This window comes from Trichechus manatus, unplaced genomic scaffold, assembly GCF_000243295.1.
Source record: "Trichechus manatus latirostris isolate Lorelei unplaced genomic scaffold, TriManLat1.0 scaffold00097, whole genome shotgun sequence".
In the NCBI taxonomy this organism is placed as follows: Eukaryota; Metazoa; Chordata; class Mammalia; order Sirenia; family Trichechidae; genus Trichechus; species Trichechus manatus.
Genome location: NW_004444033.1, coordinates 1946916 through 1963520, shown reverse-complemented (window position 1 = coordinate 1963520; position 16605 = coordinate 1946916). Strand labels below are relative to the sequence as shown.

Below are 16605 nucleotides of genomic sequence, written 5' to 3'. Positions count from 1 at the left end.
GACTACCCTTCAGTTTCCAAGGCTACAGAGATGTTCACCACAGAGAATACCCACTGTAGCTCTCGTGACCTATTAAAAGGAGGTGACTCCATTCCTCCCATGCCAAGCACAGGAAAGCAGCTTCTTTGATGAGGTGCCAGGTTTTGAGGCACAGTGCCCAGGCTTCACGAGAACTCACTCAGAGTCCAGATACTGGCCAGGCCCTGTAGGGGAACAAGCTCTCCATCATTCACCAGTCCTGGTGAAGCATCATTCCCTTCCTCCATTCCATTTCCTCCTTCTCAAACCTCCTCCTCTAGATAATTGTAGATAATTCAAATCCCTCTCCTCTAGCTAACTCAGCTCCACAGCCTCTGTAGGCCTGTTGTTAGTTGCCATTGAGTCGATTCTGACTCATGGTGACCTTATGCATTACAGAGTAGAACTGCTCCATAGGGTTCTCTTGGCTGTCATCTTAGAGAAGCAGATCACCAGGTCTTTTCTTCTGTGCTTCCACTGGGTGGGTTCAAACTGTTACCGCAATAATGCGGATTGGAGCCGCCTGCCACAATAGCCAATTCTGAGACAGGGGTGAGGTAAGCAGCAAGAGTTTTATTATATATCAATATATAGGAAACAGAGGGGAATAGATTCCTCCAAAAACCCGTCTCTCCCCCTGGAGATTGGCTGAAGGCTTTATAGGGACAGGATTATGGGTCTTAGAAGTTTGTGTTAGTTCCCCCTTGAGGTGGTGACATCCCAGATAAGTTAATCTTTTCTTGGGGATTATCTGGCAACGTCCTGGTTTTCTTGTCCCAAGATGGGTGCTTTGTTCGGTTTTTCACTCCTAGATCATTATCACTTGTTTTCCACCCTCCAAGGAGGAACACTGTTTGTCTTAAACTTTTTATAGAGACTGGAACAGAAAGGAAAAACAAGATCATGAGACAATGCAGGGGTTAGCAATGGGGAGTAATAATAGTGAGCCGGGCCTATGCAGCCTCTTCCCAAACCACCAACCTTTAGATTAGCAGTTGAGCACAAACCTGGACTTTGTATCACCCAGGGACCTTTCTGGAGGCCTAGACTCCTGAAAAAAAGGTCTGATCATTGTCCAGGACACACAAGCTTGATTGCTTGTACAGGGGACAGAAAGGAAAGAAAAAATTATTTCAGGTATCTCCTAAAGCCACAAGAATCAGACAGAAATTATATTTCACTGAATTATCCTACTATAGATGAATGCTATGAGAAATGTATTCATGAGAAAGTACATTGTATCTTATACTTGATACTCAGTCATGCAGCCTTGTCAGAGTTTCATTTTTAAAACACTCATCTGTTATTTTCAAATAAATAATAAACCTTTTACTGTCCCAACACTGGATATGATGTATTCACTGGCCTATGGCTTCACCATGACTTTGTTTGGAAATAGGGTCTTCGAAGATGTTATCAGTTAACCTGAGGCCATACCAGAGTAGGTGGGTCCTAAACCAGCCTGAGTGGTGTTTTCATGAAAGAGACACAGAGAGACCAAACCAAAAAACAAAAGAGAGAGAGACAGAAGGAAAAAAAAGAACAGAGAGACAGACAGAGGGAAAAGGGCCGTTTGTGCTGCAACGGCAAGGTAAAGAATGCCTGGGGCTACCAGAAGCTCAGACAAAAAAGCTTCTTTTCCTGGAGCTTTTGGAGAGATCATGGCCCGCCATTTCCCTGAGTTTGGTCTACTAAATGAACAAATCTGTCTTGGAAGAAGTACAGCCAGAGTGCTCCTTAGAAGCAAGGATGGCAAGACTTCGTCTCACATACTTTGGACATGTTATCAGGAGGGATCGGTCCCTGGAGAAGGACGTCATGCTTGGTAAAGTGGAAGGTCAGCGAAAGAGAGGAAGACCGTCAACGAGATGGATGGACATAGTGGCTGCAACAGTGGGCTCAAGCATAACAACGATTGTAAGTGTGGCGCAGGACCAGGCAGTATTTTGTTCTGTTGTAGGTAGGGTCGCTATGAGTTGGAATAAACTCGACAGCACCCAACAGCAACAACATAAGCCAACCAGTTTAAAGGATTTTGTTATAGCAGCCCTAAGAGACTAAGACACTCAGCAAAAAAATAAACAAACAAACAAAAACTATTGATACACACGACAGCATGAATGAATGAATACATTGGCGATGGCTGGTGGGGTCCAAGCTCTAGGTGAGCCATGAACCTGTGATCCCAAGGGAGTCATGCATGTGACCAGCAGCAGTGGGAACAGGGAACTATCGCTGTATCGTTAGGATCTGGAGCGCTCATGGAAGGCAGAACTGCTGTAGAGTGAAAGAGGGATCTAAAGTGGACTTGAACTAGTGGAAGGTGGAGACGTCTAAGAGATGACTCTAGAGTCAGGCTCCCTGGGTTTGAATACAACTCTGCCAGTAACAATTTATGCGCCTTGGGCAAGTGGCTTAACTTTGCCAGATCAAAGTTTTCTCATCCATAAAATGCATATAGGGCCACACAGTTGGTGTTCAATACAACATGTTAAATAAATGTTGGCAAAACCAACCAACCAACTATACACACACACACACACACACACACCCCATTTTGTGAGAAAAGTGTACAGATTGGATCTGACACCAGAGTGGTAAGATAGTCTCCTCGGAAGGAGATTGTGCATGGGGAGGAGGTGGGCAGAAAGACCTAGTAAATACACTTAGAGGAAACTTAATGAGCTGCCCTTTAGGTGCTAAAATGATGCTTGTCAGAGAAGCATATCCTTGGAGCATTCTCCAGAATGTAGTGGGATCATGGATTCTGAGTCATTTAGCTTCTTTCCTCCACTTTTGCTATTACCCTAGATGGGCATTTAGGAAATCAGCTCCATGGTCTTTGGAGATGGATTTTTTTTTCCCTGTGTAAATGGAGCTCTAATTAAGACCTGTAACCTTACGTGTTCCCTGTTCTAATGTACTGAGTTCACCAGTTAAAACAGCTAAAAGGAATATAAAAATTTTAGGATATAAAAATTTCCAATGGTTTTGGTGCTGAGAATCAGAACCCGAATCCCAGTTGGAAGGTAAATAATGAATTGAAGGCCAAAGTGTCAGTGAATGTGGGTCATCACTGAAAATCCAAGAAATTGTCAACTGGGAAACAATTTGCACAGACAAATGTCCTTATCAACATTCTTCCTTCTTCGCAGGATTCCAGTCATGTATTAGTGAGTGGCAAAATGCCAGTCTAAGTGGATTATTTGCCAGCTTAAAGTTTATTGACTTCCATTCGTTGGTTATAATTACTAACTTTTTATTTTTTAATGTTCGAGTGCTGACATGCTTGGGGGAAAAATCGAACCACAGAGGTGATTGAGGTGATTGCACAGCAAGGAAATCAGCGGAAGAGGAAAATTAAATGCTAGGTGATAGCTTGAAGTCAGCAGTGATGGGAATGAGTAGGTGGGAGAGTTAAATTTTTAAGTGATTTAGCAAATGATGCTAAGAAAGTGCCACGGCGTCATTTTGGTTTTTCTATTACAACAAATCGTAATTGATCTTCTTTTTTTTTGGTATGTAGGTAAGAGAAACACTTTACAAAAAATGTTCACTGTTCTAAGAAACTCACCCCACAGTTTGCCCTTCCTTTTGTTAAAAGAACACTTAGAGATAGATTTCATTTCAAAATCCCAACATGTTTTAAACCTTTGTTTAGAAGGTAGCAAAGAAGCGTTTTTTACTCCGGAATGTGGCGGAATCCTCGCAGTAGTAGTTAGAAATAATGAAATCAGGAAATGACATTCTCCTTGTCTCCCTGGGATGCAAGGTCACCGAACAGAGTTTTTAGAGGTAGACAGATCCATTTATTTCTCTATCCTCCTCTGGAGAGGTGCAGAGAATGTATATTATCTTGTAAGCCAAAAAAAGATGCCAGATTATCCTCTGGGGTTAGTTCTAACCTGCTTCTCATGTCTTTGGAAATCCTACCAAAGCCTTACTGCCTGAGTAAAAATGAAGAACGTTTCCCTCTATCTTTTCAATCACTTTTTACTTTCCCAAGGAAACAAATATTAGAGTTTGTAAGCAATATAAGTATATATTTATTTATTTTTCCTGGGCACTGGCCTTAAAGTTGCTTCTCTTCTATGGACCTAGTTTCTGTTGCATTCATTCATCCTTTCTCCCTCCATCTGTCCGTTCGTTCCTGACCCTTCCAAGGTCAGGACTCAGAGAGCTCTGTGAGAACGTGATTCTGGTTCCTGCTGATAACAGCATGTTTTATTTTCTTAAATAGCTCTAGTGTATGAGAACCCAGATTATGCATATGTTGTTGTTTAGTTGCTCTCAACTTGGCTTCGACTCAGGGTGACCTTATATACAACAGAACAAAACATTGCCTGGTCCTGCGCCACATTCATAATTGTTGGTAGGTTTGAGCCCATTGTTGTAGCTAGTGAGTAAATCCATCTCATTGAGAGTTTTTCTCATTTTCGCTGATGCTCTACTTTACCAACCATGATGTCCTTTTCTAGTGATTGATCTTTCCTGAGAACGTGTCCAAAGTAAGAAAGCTGAAGTCTTGCTATTCTGGCATCTAAGGAGCACTCTGGTTGTATTTCTTCTAAGACTGATTTGTTCATTCATCTGACAGTCCATGGTACATTCGATATTCTTCGCCAACCCCATAATTTGAATGCATCAGTTCTTCTTCTGTCTTCCATTTTCACTGTACAGCTTTCTCATGCATGTGAGGCAATTGAAAAGACTATGACATGGGTCAGGTGCACCTTAGTCATCAAAGTGACATCTTAGCTTTTTTAAAATTTTAAAGAGGTCTTTTGTCATAGATTTGCCCAATGCAATACACTGTTTGACTTCTTGACTGCTGCTTCCATGGGCATTGATTGTAATGAAATCATTGACAACTTCACTTTTTCCCTCCATTATGTATATACTCCTTGAAAATAGTGCTTGTAAAAAGCATGGGGAATTGTGGTCATTGGTTTACTGATATTTAGCCCGTGAAAATTTTTCTAAAATTAAGCACCTGTCAATCAACCGCCCCTCCTCTTCACTTCTGCAAATTGAGTGGTTTCCACATCTGGAGGAGGTCGGAAGTGGGAGGCCATCTGTGACTGGTGTCCTGTGTCCCTTCCCTTTTCTCCCTCATTTCTCATGTGTCAGCTTAATGTCACTTCCTCAGGGAAGCCTGCGCTGTCCCCCTGAACCAGGTGACTTACCCTGTTCCTCTTAGCAGCCTGTACTGCTCTTTCACAGCACTCACTGCAATTGCTGTTCAATGTTTATTTGGATGATTGTTTATTTAATGTCTGTCTTTTCCATTTGACCATATGCTCATGATGGTGGGAGTATCATCAGCTTTTTACTCCCTATGCCCAGGGCTTGCCACTGTGTCTGGTACATACACGTTGTTGTTGTTAGTTGCCGTGGAGTTGGCTCCAACTCATGACAACCTTATGTACAACATAACAAAACATTGCCTGGTTTTGTGCCATCTTCATAATGACACATCAACCCAAACCAAAAAACCAAACCCGTTGTTGAGTCAACTCCGACTCATAGTGGCACATAGTGGGAGCGAAATTTGTTGAATGAATTAATCAAAAGGTAATCATTAAAACAAAATTTAATTTAATTTAACCACTAATCAGAAAAAGTGTGTGTATTCAATTAATCTTTCAATTTCTATGCAATATTGCAAATGCACTGGTTATAATTTTCTAGAAATCACACAGTACTGAAATATGTAGAAATAGAAAAAAAGTACAGTTTTTTTTTTGTAAGAAAAAATTGAAAATCAAGAGAAGCCATAAACTAGAGCGACAGTAAAACTAGTTGGAATATTAAAATGCATTCCGTAAAAAATGAAGGTTTCAGACCCAAGGTTTTAAATTCAACTTGCTATTAGAGCTTTTGGGTAAATAGTGCAGGGTAGTTAGACTTAAAAATTCCCACACTACTAGTGACTTGATTGAGTATAACAACTCTTTCCCTTAGGAGCTGTTGTGCTTTCTCATTGTAAAATGTAATTAGCAGATGTAAAAAAAAAAAAAAGGTTTATTAATCTTATAGACTATAATTATGGTTGTTTTCGTGTAAATTCTTTCATGTTCATGGTTTGCTTATCTTTCATTTTAAATAAATAGGTTAGAAGTCAAATGTCATTACCAATTTGATTAAAATCATCACATTTCTGTTTTAAATAGGACATTAGTTATTTTGTTTTCCAAAAGAAATTCTGACTTAACTGGCCTGGCTTTAGGATTGGAATTTTTCAATACTCTAAACCAAAATGTTTTAGTGTAGATGATCTGCCAAAAGTATTTGAAAGCATCAGTTTTAATGTAAGCAATATAGTAAAAGGAGCCCTGGTGGTGCAACAGTTAAGTGCTCAGCTGCTAAGTGGAAGGTTGGCAGTTCAAACCCTCCAAGCGGGTCTGTGGGAGAAAGATCTAGCTGTAGTCCATAAAGATTACAGCCAAGAAGACCCTGTGTGGGGCGGTTCTACTCTGTCATACGAGGTTGCTGAGTTGAAATTGACTTGACGGCATCTAACAACAACAACAGCAGCAACATAGTAAAAAACTGAACATCTGCATTTTGTTGTTGTCATTGTTAGTTGCTGTCAATTGGCTCTAACTTATGGTGACCTTATATATAATAGAGTGAAATATTGCCTGATCCTGTGCCGTCTTCACGATCATTGGTATGTTTGAATCCATTGCTGTGGTTCATTGAGGGTTCCCCTAATTTTCACTGACCCTCTACCAACCATGATGTCCTTTTCTAGTGATTGGTCTCTCTTGAGTCCAAAGTAAGTGAGTCAAAGGCACACTATCCTTGCTTCTAAGGAGCATTCTGCATAGCCATCCATAAATTTGCTCAAAGTTACTAATGATCAATGATTAATGATAGCTGGGCCAGATGGTCGGCTTGCTCCAGGCGCTTCTCCTCTCTTCTGCCTTCTGCCCTCTACCTGGTGTGTTGGGGAAGGGGTCCTCTGTGCAGTCAACACCAACAGGTCCCCTTGTCCTCTGGCTTCCAGTTGCGTTCAGTCACAGGGAGACCCAGCAGGAGTCAGGGAGGGAGGACAGGCCAGGGTATTATTTTGTTGACTCTCTCCCTGTGGGGTTGTCAGGAACTGGCTGTGTCCCTCCAGGAAGGTTATTCCTTTTCTTAAGGTATCATGACCATTTCCTTCTCGTTTCCATAACTACCCATTCCCCAGACCCTTCAGGTCCAGCATGGCAACTGCCCCCTTCTGACTCCTACTGGATTACTAGATTACTACTCTCCACTGCTAGTCCCTATACGCCACCCATGTCTTGAACAACAAAAAAAATACCAAACCAAATCCATTGTTATCGAGTCAATTCCAACTCATAGTGACCTTATAGGACAGAGTAGAACTGCCTCACAGGGTTTCCAAGGAGCAGCTGGTAGATTCGAACCGCCAACCTTTTGGTTAGCAGCTGTAGCTCTTAACCACTGCACCACCAGGGCTCCTCTTGAACATAGTCCCTTAATTAACTCTGCTTGAGTTACCCTAATTTTAGTCTGCCATTTGCTTCCTGTTGCTTCCCTCCCTCATATAATAACCTTGGAAAAGTGATGAGAACATGTACACTTTTGCAATTCAATAAAATATCCAAATGGGTCATCTAAAACCAAGAAATGACTTTGTAAGTACAATATATATTTATAATTTCAGGCATGCAAATATACAGAAATACAGTCTATGTGTTGAAGAAAATGTGCCTTCTATAACTTGGTCTTCTTCATGTTTGCCACTGAAATTTCAGATTCACCATCAGTAGCAAACCCTCTGAATTATTTATCCAGTACTGGGCATGGGTTGACCTTGACTCTCCCCTCTCTGGTTGACTTTGTTAACTGTGCTGTGCATTTGTGAGGAGCAAGTTTCTGCTAGGGGTAAGGGGAACGGTCTGCATCCTGGCCCATAATGGAATTAAACTCATGACCTTAAACCTACTAAAGTTGTGTTGTACTCATCTATGCTAACTAACCACAGACTCTTTCGGTGTGGGTGAGTGTATAGAGTTTTGCTTAGTTTCAGTGAGCTGATGTATGGGAGAAGGATAAAAATACAGTACAGTGAACGGTGCAATGAAATCTCTTTCTCTTTCTCCATGGCTTCTATAATTTCCTGTTTCAATAGGCTTCCTCTCCTTTTCTTTTGCTACGTCCCACCATGCATCAAAAACCCAAAAGCTCACGCCCTCCTTTGAATCTACCGTGGGAACTTAACCGAGAGGGAAGACAAGTACAGAATTTCACATTTGACATTAAGTTGTGCAAATAGGAAGCTTAATAACTATCCACTAAGTGGGCAGGATTGTTCTGATCAGGTCTTAATTTGGAATGGAATAGTACTTCGTTGAGTTCCTGGGTGGTGCAAATGGTTAAGCACTCAGCTGCTAACTGAAAGGTTGTCAGTTCAGATCCACCCAGAGGCTCCTCAGAAAAAAGGCCTGGCAATCTACTTCAGAAAACGCAATCATTGAAAACCCTGTGGAGCACAGTTCTGCTCTGACACACATGGGATCACCATGAGTTGGAATTTACTCAACTGCAAGTGGTTAGTACTTCTTCATGTTTTTGGAAACAAACTCAGGATAGTCACCGTTCTTCTTTATTATTTCACTATTTGACTCTTCATTTCCTCCTCCTTTTCCCTCTCTTCATTCCATTTTCATGGAGCTGAGAGGAGCAGGAAAGCTCAAGGCTGTAGGGGAAGGAGGGTCAGTGGTGGGCTTTGACTTCTAGCTCCAATTTCCTTTATATCTGATTTCTGATTATATGCTTACATCTCGACACAAGCAACTAGTAGTTTTTATACCAGAGAGCAGTCAAGTCTGAAAAGACAAGGTTAATGGCTGTAATCATTATGCTCTTTTGGTCCCGATTCTGCAGCAACAACAAATCCATCCCAGGGCCAGGTGACAGGAAGCTCTTGTAGCGATGGCCACTGTTGCTAAGGCCAGCATCACTGAAGAAGTGCTCAGACAAGCACGACCCCCTGAGGGATGAGCATAGCTTCAAGCTGATCTTCCCCTGGAGAAAACCAATGATGCTATTGAACAGCATGAAGAACCTACCCCATCAACCTCCTCCACAATCAATGGACGAGGTTGTTTGCAGAGATGAAAAGAACAAAAACCTTGTTTGGCAGGAATTGAAGATGAAGATGTGTTTGACCCAGGGCTTAAGTTGTCTTCTGTCTGCAAACCTCTACTCTTAGAGTTTGGAAGTCCAAGATTCGCAGAATAACTAGCTAAACGTAGATCAAGTAATTATTTTTATTAACAGCTGGATGAGCACCAAGTAACTCCCCAGACACATGGCTGTCTGTTAAGAACTGGACTGGAGAAAATACAGCTTGGACCTGAGGCCAAAATGGAACCTTCCACATCAGATCTCAACCTTGGGTCTATACACAGAAGACTCTAAGTCGTCAACCAGTGGCAGACACTTCAGGTGTCTCTCATACACCTGGTGGCCAGTGGAACAGGAAGAGAAGGATGGTGGGCTTTCTCCCCCAGAAGGGAGGCCCTGCCTGGTCTCCTTACCATACAGAGAAAAGAAGCCCAGGATGAGTGTGGGCAGGTCAGAGAATAAGGGGAGAGCCTGTTAGCCATTCTTGCCCAATAAATGTAGAACTCTGACCCCTGGTTCAGTAAGTAAGGTGTGGAAATCTAGACAGGAAATATTTGCTCTGGAACTCCTCAAAAGGGGTGGAGTAAGAGATAAGAATCTCCTTTTCTGCAGGCTGACATGAGAATGCAGTGGGAGGAGAACGGATTTTTTCTAACCAAAACAATTTTCAGGAAAATGGAAGCCAAAACGATTTTTTATGGAGGGTGTGATGATGAATATCCTGAATTGTGCAATTAATTGTCTCAAATATGCTTTATTTGGGCAATGGAAATATGGCCTTATTTTAACTACACATCATATTCTTATGAAACCTCAGCAAAAAGAAAACGAGAAATGAAGACAAGAAAAATGACAGGTGTTTTTAGAGGATGAGATTTAATACCTTAAGGAACTGAAAGAGAGGAAAGGAAAAAGCCATGTAAGGATAGTGGTAGAGAAGGCTAGAAGGAAAAGTGGGTGGAGAAGACTAAGAGATTAGGGCAGGGCTAGGGTGGGGAAGCACAGCCGTGGATTGTCCCTTTACAGAGACCTGTTATAATGGGTGCATTACTCAGGCTTCTGGCACACTCAAAGGTAGTGGGAGAGAGGTTAACAAAAGGACTACTTATAAGGTGTGAGCATAGTTAAGGGAAATAATATGGGGTGGTGAAGCACTCAGGAGCTAGCAACAGTTGGAAGGAGTCCTTAGGTGGCACAAACAGTTAAGTGCTCAACTACTAACTGAGAGTTTTGTGGTTTGAACTCACCCAGAGGCACCTTGGAAGAAAAGCCTGGTAATCTGGTTCTGAAAGATCACAGCCTTGAAAACCCTATGGAGCACAGTTCTGCTCTGCAACGCATGGGTTTGTCATGAATTAGAATGGACTTGAAGGCAACTGTTTGTTTGCTTTGTTTTGTGAAGCAGTCAGGAGCTGGCAACAGTGAGAAGGTCTTAAGGGACAAGGGGAGGGAGTGGTCAGTAGAACCTGACGAGTTTTAGCCGTGGGTGAGGTCTTAGGTAGACAGACACCAAGTAAGTGGGGGAGTTGCTGGAGGAATGCATAGTCCTGCCCTGCCATCTGCTACTGGTGCCTCCCATTGGCCAAACTCAACTGGAAGCTGGAGGCAAGGGAGCCTGGGTGATGTGGTTCATAGGGAGCAGTCCCCTAGGATAGAGAAGGACCAAGAGGGACCAATGAAGAACAGCCTGCACAATATTTTCGGTGGATTCCAGGGTATGAAGAGGCTGTCTCAGAATTTTTGCCACAATTTAATTAATTACTTCCAAAACGCTCATTGAGCACTTGCACCATCGGGTGCTGGCGATACCAGTAAATGAAACACAGACCTTGCCCCTGACAGGCTCATAAGTCAGCAGACGCTCATAATTTTCAGGTCAGATGATGGGGCTATGGGAGCTAGGAGTAGCAAAAGACACTCTGCTTGATAGAGTTAGTGCCAGCTTCCCCAGGAGGAGGTGAATGTTGAGCTGGTTAGTGAATTTGTGCAGAAGAGCACCAGGTGGAGCAGAGCAGACAGGGAGCAACATCGGCAAGGGTGCAGACACCTGCGGAGTGTGGGGTGTCTGTGAGGAAGAGAAGACAGGAGGTAGGAATGGAGGCTGGGGCTGGATTCTGGTGGTCTTTGTGAGCCACATGGAAGAGCTTGGATTTTATTCTTTAAATGGGCAAGTGGCATTAACAGAAGCTTATAAAAGAGATTACTACTTGGATGTGGGAAAGGATGTGGGAACTGATGCAGGATGCTTCCCCAAGCTGCTTCTTTTCTCAGTACATTTTCCTTCTTTTTTCTCTCACTTACCTCTCCCCTTCTCTCCATCTTCCTTCCCTCTTTTTGTTGTTGTTTCTGGTGGATGAAACCTCCAGGGTTGAGGGGAAGTTAAGGTGGCTTTGGTGATGTTGTTGGGTGCTGTTGAGTCGATTTCAACTCACAGCAACCCCATGAGACAGAGTAGAACTGCCCCATAGGATTTTTTTGGCTGTAATCTTGACGGAAGTAAATCGCCAGGTCTGTCTCCCACAGAGCCGCTGGGTCGGTCTGAAGCATCGACCTTTTGGTTAGCAGTCAAGCGCATAACTGCTAGCACTACCAGGGCTCCTTGGCTTTGGTGTAGGAAAAAGAAAAATAAGCATTCTGGGTTTTTTAAAAAAACTCCCTCTTCAATTACCAGTAGGGGTTTGATTTGAGAACAGTGGAAATATTGGGGATGCTGGTGCAGAAATTAAAATGGATAGTGAGCCAATGCTTAGTGGTCTACCACAATAAAATAAAAGTGAGATGTGACCTCATGACAACTTGGAAAGCTGTCCTGACATACTATCAGTATACTTCGGTGTGTATTAGTGTAGACTGAAGCAAGTCAAAAATTGAACAAGTGAAAATAGAAGCATGTACTTTCACATTGCTTTCCTGCACATTGATCTGGAAAGATAAAACTATTTAAGACTTTGGGGAGAAAGTCCATTACCTAATTATTCAAACAACCATCTTCAAGCTGCACTTTTATTTTATATACCCTTTACACCTGTTTAATTAATCCTAAATGTGATGCTGACTGCTAATTAAACAGCCCTGAAAGTGACTGACTGGAAGTAGTAATTTGAGATAATGAGTTTTGGTTTCAAACACTGAGTTTTTCACACTTTGTGTTCATTTTTAGAAAGGGGTGGATAATTATTATAGGCAGGGTGGGGGTTGCATAAGGTATTTTACTGTTGGACTCTGAGTAGCTAAGGAAGTGGGAGGATTATTATGTATTCAGACAGGACAAGGAAATGGTATAGTGCTACAGAACTTGCTATAGGATGCCTCTCTATTCCCTCCCGCCCCACATACACACATACACACACACACTCCTTCTAAAGTGAAGGTCAGGATGCTGAATCGCTTTCATTAGAACATAGAAATGGACGAGCTCTTGATCTTGGAGAACGTTTTCCCTAGGAAAGGGTAGTTCTCACTGAGTCGTCCCTTGTCTCTTTCCCAGGTCCTTTAGAAGCAAGCAAGAAAAAGTGAGCAAGGCCAAGGTTGGATGTGTGGTTTGAGATTTGGAGGAGTGTCCTTGCTGAGTGGTCATGTACTACAAGGGCACAGAGTCTAATTAAGGGAAGCATCTGTCCAGATAGGGCCAGTGCATTTGGCAAAGAAAGCAGAGGGCCAGGAAGGAGGCAGGTCAGATTGGCTTTCATGGTCCCACAATATTAATAAGTTAACACCATCTCCAGTAGGAGAACAGGACCAGGAAGAATTTGGGATTAATCAGGCTTGACTGAGTAATCATTGTTATAGCCAGTGGAGGTAGACACGGTTTCCCAGAAGCAGTTGCTCGTGTGACAGAGTGAATGTTCTGGTTGGTAACAGTTGCAGCACTTTGGAGAGCTCCAGGCACTTGGTTCTATGTCTGTTGCCTGGGTGACGGGCTTTTTAACTTGGGAAGTTGAGGGCCACTTCACTGGATGGAGTGGACTCTCTAGACCCAGGGAAGGTTATCCAGATGTGGAGGGATTTTCAAAGATGCCAAGGGTGGAACCAAAACCTTCCTGCGGATCGGCAATCATCTGGCCCGGGGGTGGTGGGTGACTGCTGGATCCCAGGGTGTGCGGCCCCATATGGAAAGATGGAATCTCTTTGACATCCGAGCACTGACACAAGCTGAAGAGCCAGGGCATTGTTTTATGTACGAACCAAACTTGCATCTTCAACCGAGCCACCCATTTTGGGCATCTTGGAGCCATGTTGACCTCTGAGCTTCCACCCACACTGCAGCGTGACAGCAGATGAGGAGTGATGGGGTGCACTCTCCCAAATTGCCCCTCTCCTCTCACTCTTCATGCTTCCCTTGGGTGACCACGTGCCCTTCCATGTTTTTAACTACGATTTCCATCATTTCCATTTCCCCCAATCTTTATTTCCAGTCTCAAAAGACTCTCTTAAATTCCATTTCCCAAATCTCATTGCCTACTTTTTAGTTGCTTTCATTCACCACACAGAAACATCAAAACAAGCAAATCAAAAGTTAGACTCATCCTTTTTGCCCTGAAAATCTCTTCTCTTCCTCCACCTGTCTTGGTAAATAGCAATACCACCTATCCAGTTGCAAAAGCCACAAAACTGAGTCATTCCACCTTTCTTCCTGTCACTTACACCTATACCTGTCTTTTAGATACTTTTAGTTTCTATCCCTTCCTTTTATCCCTCTGCCAATGCCTTAGTTCAGTTCTTATACTTTCTTACTTAGGTTCCTTTAATAGTTTTGTAGCTGGTTTTGCTGCATCTTATCTGGCTTCCCTTAATTCAGTGCATCTTAAGGCATAGTATGTGGTCCACTGGAGGCATATTAAAATGCAGATTCCTGGACCTCTAGACATACAGAACCAGAATCTTTGGGAATGGGACTACCAAGGTGCACGCTGAAATGTGAGGGCCACTGCTTAGGCATTCTGCTGCTAACCAAAAGGTTGGCAGTTCAAATCTACCAGGTGCTCCTTGGAAACCCTATGGTTCTACTCTGTCCTATAGGGTTGCTATGAGTTGGAAATGACTCAGCAGCAGTGGGTTTGGTTTTGGTTTGGCTCTCCACCAATGTGATCTTTCTAAAAACAAAAATCTGACCACATGCCACTCCCTTGGTTATAGTCATTTCATGCTTCCTTAAGGCCTTTGGGATAAAATCCACACTCCTTGTCATACCTGACTGGCCCTTCACATTTGGGCTTCTGTTCACCTTTGCAGTTTCATTTCCTGATATTCCCCCCTTGGTAGCCTACATTCTGCCATGTGAAACTCTGAAATTCCTGGAGTTCACCATGCCCCTTCTTGACTCGATGCCTTGGGACATGTAGTTCCCTGTGGCTAAAATGTCCTTCCCTACCTTCTTCTCCAGACTCCCTGCATCTTCTGTACTGCAGGCTAGCCTGGATGCCCTTATACTGGACTTCTTTCACATCCGTGTGTTCTTCTATCACAGTGCTTTTCACTGGCATAGTGAGAGCCCTCTCTTGGATAGATGAGTGAATGCTACTGGTTGTTGTTGCTTGTTTTTGGTATTTGTAGCATGTAGTTAATTTCTTGCTCAGCTCAAATTTATCTAGGAAAACACAGGAATCCTAGTTTTGAAAATCTTCTCACAATTCACCCTATTTATGTAAGAATATAGTCTTTTTTTCCTAGAGGAGCGATGGTTTGGATTCCTTTTTTGTGATTTTATTTTGGAGAGCTTCGTAAAAAACATTTTTATTAGAGAATATGTGTTGGCTATTTTGAAATCTTTTTGGGATATTCGATGAGTGTATCAATAAGCAGTGAATAGACCTGCACAACTATATATTTAAATTATCTTACCAAAAATATAATCTTATGACTAAAATGGTATTGAGTGTAAAAAAAAAAACTCATACTAAATTCCTGATTAGTCACTGTGTAGCCTTTATGTCCTAAGGCCATAGACAATTTCAGAGGTGAACTTTTCTGATACACGTATCTACTAAACCTTCATTTCTGCCTCATTTTTTTTTTGCATCAGAACTTACCATGTACAGAATAAAAAAGCAACAACAAAACACACAAATGGTTTGCTTTGGCTTCAGAACCAATGGAATCTGAAGCAAAACTAAATCTTCTCTGTGCTTAGAATATTGTGCTTTGAAAGAAAGAGCACACGCAGACCTTTATAAAATACTTCCTAATTAGACTCGTGGTCACAAAAACGTATCTTGGCTTCAGGCAGGGATGTATGGTTTCTGGTACAGCTTTGGCTGTGTAGCCTCTTGTAACAATCCATCTTCTACAAGCTTCCTCATGGGTTGAAATGACCTGTCATTTGCTTTGCAGATACCTCAAATCAGCTATGCATCCACAGCCCCAGAGCTAAGTGATAACACCAGGTATGACTTTTTCTCTCGGGTGGTCCCACCTGACTCCTACCAAGCGCAAGCCATGGTGGACATTGTGACGGCGCTGGGGTGGAATTACGTGTCAACGCTGGCTTCCGAGGGGAACTACGGAGAGAGCGGCGTGGAGGCCTTCACCCAGATCTCCAGGGAGATTGGTAAGCATCTGTTTATCAGATCATTGTATGTGGAGGTGACAGGTTGCTCAAGTCTGAGCATCTTCAAGCTTTCTCTGACCTGTGTGGGACAATCTGATCTCTGAGAGCTGTCTGCCCTCGGCTGTCCACTCTAGAGGGAAGCCCGCTTTATTATAAATGATTTTGTTGTTCGTAGGTCTGCAAGGTGACACTTTGGTGCTAATTTAGGAAACAGAGCTCCTGACTCTGGTGAACATTTTTTAAAGTTGTGGTTTGATGAGGGAGTTGCCGGCACATTAGAGCCACTGTGAATTTGAATAAATGACATACTATTTGATTGTTTGAGATGGGAGTTTACATTAGCAAGTCGTTAAATTAAAAAAAAAAAAAAAAAGCAGTTGAATTTAACATCCAACACTAGAGGGATTAAGACTAGTCATCATCTTAAAACAATACTGAAGTAGCCCCCAAGGCTATACTTAAGCGATATTCTTCTTGTCATTTTTGACTTTTAGCATTTTATTCTCCCCGTGAACTCTGAAGCTTACAGTGGGATGAAGGGCAGGATTAAAAAAACTCAATTAGAACAACAAGTTTTGAGCTCCGTGCTGGGCTTTTTCAAGGTGTTTATCCAAATCTCTGTAGGCATTTCACCAATGTCTGTGTTTAGCCATAAGATTGTAATCCATTCCACTATTTGGGACGGAGGTGGGGTGGGGGGAGAAGAACAACAACAAAACCCCAACATACAGTACAATCTTATTGCTAATTAGTCAACAATATATCTTTGTGGACAAAAAGAGGCATATTATTGTTACTTAACAAATACTATTGTTCATATTGAGAATTACTGAATGATATTTATAAATTTTTTCTATAAAAGTAATAGCAATATTTTGTGGAAAATTGGCCATTTT

General features: G+C 42.3%; 1 protein-coding gene across 1 annotated transcript in view; it reads left to right on the top strand.

Annotated features, from left to right (window-relative positions):
• The window catches only part of GRM8 (glutamate metabotropic receptor 8), an 813379-nt gene that overhangs the window by 183451 nt on the left and 613323 nt on the right, over nucleotides 1-16605 (top strand). Inside the window, exon 3 of the mRNA XM_023737146.1 lies at nucleotides 15493-15709. Within this exon, the coding sequence (XP_023592914.1) occupies nucleotides 15493-15709 (217 nt within the window). The remainder of the gene's footprint in view (nucleotides 1-15492; nucleotides 15710-16605) is intronic.